At 29.9% G+C, this 8,073-nt stretch overlaps 1 protein-coding gene across 1 annotated transcript; it reads right to left on the bottom strand.

The window, feature by feature from the left end:
* On the bottom strand, window positions 1-7,746 carry LOC136795585 (63 kDa chaperonin, mitochondrial-like). Its single transcript, XM_067046644.1, has 5 exons — window positions 7,654-7,746; window positions 2,741-2,897; window positions 1,627-1,715; window positions 1,383-1,472; window positions 1-201 (listed from the first exon to the last, which is right to left on the bottom strand). The coding sequence occupies exons 1-5, from the start codon at window positions 7,744-7,746 to the stop codon at window positions 97-99; spliced, it is 534 nt and encodes a 177-aa protein (XP_066902745.1). The 3' UTR covers window positions 1-96.
* Window positions 7,747-8,073: the final 327 nt, after the last annotated feature.

The following is an 8,073-nucleotide window of genomic DNA, read 5'->3' as shown; positions in this document are numbered from 1 at the left end:
TCATCTAACATCTCATTTATTTATAATTTTGTGATTGTTTGCCCAAGAACATTAAGGACGGACTTACGAATAAAGTGGAAACATTAAATTATTGAATCATAGAATAATTTCATCTCCTTCTATAATAAAGGTAACTGCCGCTTCGGCCGTCATCAGTAGAGAAGCCGCGGATGCAGCGTCTTGTAGTGCTGTCTTCACTACCTAAAATGTTATTGCAATGATTAATGACATAAGGTCAGTGGGAAAGGGTACGAATATTATAAATAGTGTATTAAAAAAATAAATACTAAACTAAATAAATGTCACAACTGAGATTATTAATGGAAATTAATCTCAATTAATTTTTGCGTAAAATAAATTAAAAGTTAATTTGAATGCAAATAATGGGCGAACAGTTGTCACACTTTTCAGAAAAGTAAGTGGCAGTCATTTTGAGAAGCATAATTTTCAGTGTAACATTTACTACAATTTTAAGCATGACTTGTCCAACATAAACAACTACAAACCGAAAAAAAAATTAAGTACCTTTATTTTACTTAAGTCATGATTTAAACTGCCTTAACGAGTTATAAAGAACTTCGACCAAGTACATTGGTTAGTATAGTTTTTCACCATTTCAATGTCGTACATATTTACCTATATTTGAATTTTGTCAAGAAAAATATGTTTGAGCTCGTGTAAGCGAAAATAGCAGATGCAATTGATGAAATACATAAGGGACAATCACAAAAGTTCATTAATATCCCATTAACGGTAAATGGTGAGATTCAGATATGTCTACACATATTCCAAAACTCCTTCTGTGAAGTTCACGAAAGTCTAAAATATCTAAATATCACAGTTGGGATACAATCAGAAAGTCAATAGATATAATAGATTATTTTTTTATTGAGCCGAATCTAAATACCCAAGCAAACCAAACCGTGCGTGTTTAGTACCACAGACGACAAGTAGTATATTAAAAATGAAACCAGCTGAGATAAAGAGGGATTCTCCACTTTCAACATCTTCAAGTTCACTGTTATAACAAAATGAGAGACGGTTAATTATTTCAAATAGAGAAAATTAAAGGTACTTTGGAAAAATATTTGTTTGAAAACTCGTTTTTTAAAGTCAATCAAACTATTTCAATGAGGATAAAACCTAACTGATATTAAAGATCACTTTATTGTACAATAATAGGAGGGAATGAATGAAACTAACATCCTTGCACAGTTTCGTGACTTTCTGTTTTTGAGCTAGATTGTTCATACACACACACAGATGCAGGCGCGCACACACCAATACACTAACACCTACACACAAGCACACACATCTAGGAACTCCAAGAACCAAGGAATATACAAATATTCTTATATTAATTAGATATTTTAATTGTTTACCTTTGTAGGGTCGATAATCCCCGCCTCCATCATGTTTACGTATTTATTTTCACGAGCATCGTACCCCATTCCATCTTCGTATTGCAAAACCTTAAAAAAATATAATAATAATAAAATTTAAAAAAAATAATAATAACAATACAGAAAGAGAGATATCGATAAAAATATTAGTCGTAAATTAAACAATGATTATGATTAACTTAAAATAAATATGGTTTAACCAATTTTCCAAGTCCATATTTACCTTGTTAACAACGACAGAGCCATCTAAACCGGAATTACTTGCAATAATCATACAAGGAGTCTTCAGTGCTTTTATAAGAATATCAATTCCTAAAATAAATAAGTAATTAAATTTTGTTGAGTAGTAGAATTTCACATTTTTATTTTAGCAGTAGTTCTTTATTTTAATAATTTTAATTTCATTACTACTAATTTTTTTGATCCCAGTAATTTAGTGAAAGCTAAATTTAGATCAGTAAATTGAAGTTTGGGCTGTTAAAGACTGGAATACATATCGGCATTAGTTTCTAATACTGGTATCTAGTTTTAAATTTAGCTACGTGATTCTGAACTGCATAATTGAGCACAAACCTTAGAGCATATTGAACAAAATGACTTTAATACAAATAAAAAAGCTAGTTTCAGCCAAATGAAAAACATTTGTTATCAAATCAATTTTGTATCTGTTGACTTGATGTGGGATAGTTGGATGTGTCAGAAGATCGTTTCATGTTAGTTTTATATGTGGGAAATCATAATGAATGTTACTGAAGAACATGCTGAAGGAAGTTTTTTGAAACTTATGTAAGTTTTTACATATTTTAAAGTCTTGAGGTTCCTTGAACATTAAACTAATAATTATTTGGCTTTCATGGCTTCCTCTTTCATGGCTCTGCCAGGGATTTACTGAGCTTTTTTTAATCACTCATATGTTTTGAGTGGCGAGAAAATAAAATTGATAATGGATACAAAAATGTATGAAGAAATGAAACGCTTTCTCAAATATCCTATAATGCTGAACAAGACTTGAATTTATCTCAAGTTCATTAAAAAAGCGCATGCCGGCGTTGTTGGGAAATTTTATTTCTAATTTAGATTTATGATCCAGAAGAATATCTTTCAACATATAGGCTATATTAGTGTATTATTGTTAGTAGTTCTGAAGAAACCTGAATTGGTGGTAGCTACCTACCTATCGGTGAGTTATTGAGAGTTAATTGAGAAGCTAAAGGCTTTGATTGTTAGTCTAATAAGAGGTATTGCTTGTTTTTCGAATTTTTGCTTCAAGTATTATGTTTTTATTCAAATTATCTTTAAAATCACATATTAAAACATAAATAAACAAACATAAGTACCAGCTCTTTGGTCATTATTCTCTGCAAGGACCCGACTGACATCTTTGATGCACTCCAAAAGTGCAACTCCACCTCCGGGTACTATGCCTTCTTCTAAGGCGGCTCTTGTCGCATGTAGGGCATCTTCAACCCTATCCTTCTTCTCTCTCAGTTCCGTCTGAAGTACATCATGAGATAATGAGAAGGAGAGGTAAGGAAAGAAGAAGTTTAATAATTACTTATAACAAGTTATTGTACCCAACGTTCGTGTAAATGTACTCAAATAGTGTTTTTATTATATTTATTTTACTAGCTGGCACTTCATTATGGAATCGGAAAAGAATACAACAAACCTGCAGTTTGCATATGCACTTCACGAAACATGTCTTGTTTTCTCACGTTAAACCTGCGTCAAACCCTTCGTAAAATCCTCAATGCTCCTTATTTTGTTACTAATAAAATCATCCATAAAGACCTAAATGTTCCTTATGTAACCGATCTAGCCCGAACCCGATATTATTCCTTCCATAATAAACTCCCTAACCACCCAAACCCACTTGTTTCTAACCTTGCTTCCTCTTCCATTCCTGGCAATCCTCCAAGGCGCCTGAAAAGAAGATGGCCTTGTGACCTTATATTGTAAACTGTTTTTAGAGTTCTACTACTGGGTAGTTTCTCTACATCCTGTATCATATCATTATGTCATTATGATCAAATTTACTGGTTGTATTTTTTTATACAGTTGTAAATATCAACAAATAAATAAAAAAAAAAAAACCTGCGTCAACGATAATATTCATAGCTGGGAGGAACAATATACATAAACATGTCCCTGTAAGTATAATATGCCAATACCCTCTTAGACAACCCTCATGACAAAGGCACAATTCACTCGAATATAAAATCCTAAATTCTACAAAACGTTTTTTCGTACAATAAGAAATAGCTAGTGTGTATCTGTCATCAAAATAAGCACATTTAGTTTAACAAAAATGTTGAAGAGCTATTCATACTACGTCTTTTACTAAGATGGACGTTTTTGTGATTAAAAAACATGTAATCTATTGTTTAACTGTTATTTTGGTTTTTAAAAAAAACAGATATTATTGTGTTAAAAAAATAGAAAGAGAAAATTTTGAGCAAAACAAATGTATTTATTGATTATAATGAACATTCGTATTTAAGGGTTTCATAATGAAAAAAAAACGGATATTAACTTTGTTTCTCCTACAAAAAAAAAATGTCTATTTAACTTTGTTAGGTCAGACGGTCCATTGTGTTTCAATATTTTACTAATATTATTTTGAGTAGTGCTTCATTTATTCTCGTCGTGTAAAATTTTATTTAAATTAAATTATAAAAACTGACTTGTTTTGTCCATACCAATACAATGAGTGACTAGCCAACATTTTAGGATTACGGACAAACTGAATAATTCCTCATTTTAGGATCAAAAATAACATGTTATATGTACCTACGTAGGAAAGACAAGAGATTTGTTTGTATATATACCAAACTGAATTACATAAATCTAGTAATAGTGAAGCATTGCTGGGTCTGGTCTAGCAATAAATGTTTTAAGCATGCTAACTAACAGAAACAGAAAAATACCAGCAAAGCTAATTAACAGAAAAAGAAAAATACCAGCAGAGCTAATTATTTTTTAACTGATCTTCATATCATCTTGATTCTCATTTTCATAATTTGAACTGCATCTTATCAATTACATAAAATTAATTAATAATTAATTATATTAGCAGAGAGAATGTGAGAGAGAGAACTCGGCATTTCATGATTTTTTCAGCTGAGCGACTTCAAAGAAGAGAACGTCATAAATAATTGCCTGCTATTTTATAATCGAAATTAATTAAGCTCGTTACTGTTATTCGTTCAAATTGGCCGCCTAGAGGTCAAGCAAGAGTATGCATGGTTAATTTTCCAGTAAGTCATCGGCAGTACATAATAAAAATGGTCATAAATTTCCGATTCATGCTGGTAAATAAATATTCGATTTAATTGAACAATTTATTAGAATTGTCGCCAAATTGAATCATTCATCAATCGTTTATGTTAACTGCAAAATAATACACAATATTTCAATACCGATAACCGTCATAAAGCTTATTCCCTTTTAATAAATTAGTTTTTTAAGAAGTGCCCCTCCATAAGCAAAATAATTTTAAAATATCTCTTAAGCAATTATACCTTAAAAAAGAACAATATGTTTCATTAGAAGAATATCTCAATTTGTTAATTTTAACAAAAATATTTTTCAGACCCTGTATGGGAAATTTATATTTCTTTCACGAGTGGTTGGAAAATTAAAAATAAAAAGATTCCTGATTTGTCTTACTGCGTCGAGTTTTAAACGCACAATATTAATATTAAACTATCCATATCATAAAAAGTATCATTACTGTGAGAATTAATTAAAATATAGTATTAATAAAGATTTTACAGTGAATTTATTTCTTTCACTAATTTCTAGAGAGGGAGAAATGATTTATTCATCCATGCTGCCCAAATACATCGGGTTGCTACATTACATAGCATACTAACCATTCCGTAATCGGACATATATAAATTACATATGTTTACATAATGTAATAAAAAAGAAAAAAAAATTTTTTTTTTTCCAAGTTTCCATTTACAATAAATTCTAGTCTACATACTAAATACGAATATTTTCATCTATCCCTTTTTTCCTTCCCTTTCTTGTTCCTTCCACTTCACCCTTTCTTTCCATTTCGCAATTTTTATTTCATTTGATCTACAAATTCACTATCCCCAATTCACTCTCTCAGATCCTCTCCAGTGATCCGCTAAACAAATTCACTATTAGACAGTAATGTGAGATAAAACCAGAGAAATAATAATCATAGCAGTAGATCAGTTTACAGAAAAAGAAACAAATAAATACATTTTACCAAAACAAAACTAATATATAGATTTTAAACAAAACAAAATAAAAAGTTGGTTAAAAGAAATACTTAAATAGATAAATAAGTTTTTAAAAAATAATAATAATAAAGAGAGCTATTGAATCTTTGTCCTCAATAGACTTTGTTATTACTGGGCCGATTTATGAGGGGTTTTTTCTATATGATCCATTTCGCCATGGTAAAGTGATGGTTAAATCCCCGGATTCTCCAGTAGAAAAAAAGTAATGAACAAAATTAAGCGTAAGGCACGGGGTAAAGTAGGTCAATATTTTTTTTTTAGGAATGAGCATTTCATATTCCTTTTTAGCTTTGCCTCAAAGTACAAAATCCCATTTTTCAAAGAAATTGGAAATAGTATTTATTTTTTTCCTCCGGTGACTAATTTTCATATAATCAATTCAAAAAAATTAGTTTAGGTACATTCACAAATGTTAATATTGCAGGTAGAACAAGATGAGCCTATCGAAATAACAAAATCATTCCTTTATCTCGGGAGAATGGTCATTGAAGACAGAGGAACATTTGTGCAGTTGTATCAAGTTTGGTAGAAGAAGAGCATCTCTCAGGAAACAAAACTGTATCTGTTTACAACAAATGTCCTCTCAATACTCTTGTATGATCTTGGAGGATCACTAAATTACATATAAAGAAATATGGAAAAACTCCTAGTATTTGGCCATGGTTGTTTGAGAAGAATACGTGTCAATAATTCAATTCAATAATAAGAATACGGCCTGAAATTATTTCCAATAAAGAATCAAGACGGAGATGAACAGCGATGGGTCAGGTGGTAGATTTGAACGACGAACCTTATAATTTTGAACGTACTTGATGCGCTCTATGTCCAAAACATCAGAGGGAAATGAGTGTTTTTGAGCAGTGAATTTGGAGAAGATTCCGATTTCATTTTTGATCATTTTATTTTAGATTGCTCAATAAATTAGGTTAAAATAATAACAAATGAAAATAATATTCAATGTTCAATATATATTTTTTTAACTAAAAAATAAAATCGGTTCGATTTAAATTTTTATAGGTCAAATTTATATATTTTTCCCCACGGTCGTCACCGTTATTTTTTCCCCTTCTTTCAATTTAAAATATCACCTATTGCAATTTATACTACTCTTCCAACTAATGTAGAATCTGTAAACTAAGGGACATTTCAAATTAATTATAATTTTAATATGAACAGAACATTATACGGAAAAAGGGTGTATATACAATGAAAAACCTTGAAATAAACATTTCAGTATTCTCTCAACATAAAACAGCATCCGTACTTAATTATGTGGCTTTAACTTCATGAAATAAATTTTTAGAAATGATCTGAACAGTATTTATCTTTTGTGAAAAATGAAATTTTACAAGTTAAAATCCTAATTTCCATTAAGATATGTATTAATCAGTGAATTAAAAAATATTCAATAAATTTTAAAAAGCAGAAATAATGAATTATATAAATATATTATATATAAATAAATGATCGACCGTATTATTTCAAATAAGGAAGAAGACGGTCGGGGGTGTCCTCAAAAGAAAACAGAAAACAAGGAACTTAAATAGTTGTTAACTATTTTAGTTTCCTTTTGACTGTCCCGTCCCCCCTCGACCAAATTCTTCATAAATTATAATAAATATCAAACAATAATTTAATCTATCCTTGTCTTCTCCTAGAAGTAATCACTCTTATCAGTTATTTGAATTGGTTATGCAATGAGATACATTATGTAAACAATATTAAAAGCGGAATCAACTTTATCTTTTAGTGTAGTAATTAATAATGCTCAAACTGGCACCCAAAAAAGTTCATTTATTAATTTAATGCAAAGGCTATAGCATTCGTTCAAGATAATGCAAAATCAAACTTTATTCATAACCAGTGAAGGTTTAATTAGCATTCGATGTATAGAATCAAAAGTTGCCAGAATATAAGCACACACAAAAAAAAATTTTATTGTCGACCTGTGTGGCACTAGAGAAAGTAGGTACGTTGAAATGAGTCAACAGCAGGAAAATTGCAGACGAAAGCAACCTTGATGAACAGGCTATGAAGACGTCACCGCTTGGACATCCATTCCTCATTCTGAACTTGTTTAGCCTATTTAATTTTTTCTCCCTTTTCTTTATCAATATCAATTAAGACCATGTTACCTTAGATTATCTCATATTACTTATTTACAAACTTCAAACTTTAGTAGTGATGTTTGATATGTTAAGATGTACTATTTTTTTTTTTCAATATATTTTTATTATCCGATAACATATATATATATATATTCTTTCAGTGTGTCTTATTTGTATACATTATATATATAAACCTTCATATATGTATGTATATATTGATTTGTATCCTCTTTTAAATGTTCGACATAAGTGTGTATATCACTTTCTTTATTTTAACGATTTGAC

Source organism: Halyomorpha halys, unplaced genomic scaffold (genome assembly GCF_000696795.3).
Source record: "Halyomorpha halys isolate HHAL.00 unplaced genomic scaffold, Hhal_1.1 Scaffold1580.1, whole genome shotgun sequence".
NCBI classification, from domain to species: Eukaryota; Metazoa; Arthropoda; class Insecta; order Hemiptera; family Pentatomidae; genus Halyomorpha; species Halyomorpha halys.
Note: the sequence above shows the minus strand (reverse complement) of the source record. Positions and strands in the feature narration are given on the sequence as shown.

Coding starts and splice junctions, on each gene's coding strand:
- LOC136795585 (XM_067046644.1), bottom strand. CDS start 7,746: ATGAGGAATGGATGTCCAAGCGGTGACGTCTTCATAGCCTGTTCATCA. Junction 2,898..7,653: donor TGCTGTTGACTCATTTCAAC/GTACCTACTTTC, acceptor GATGTACTTCAG/ACGGAACTGAGAGAGAAGAA. Junction 1,473..1,626: donor GCTCTGTCGTTGTTAACAAG/GTAAATATGGAC, acceptor TATTTTTTTAAG/GTTTTGCAATACGAAGATGG.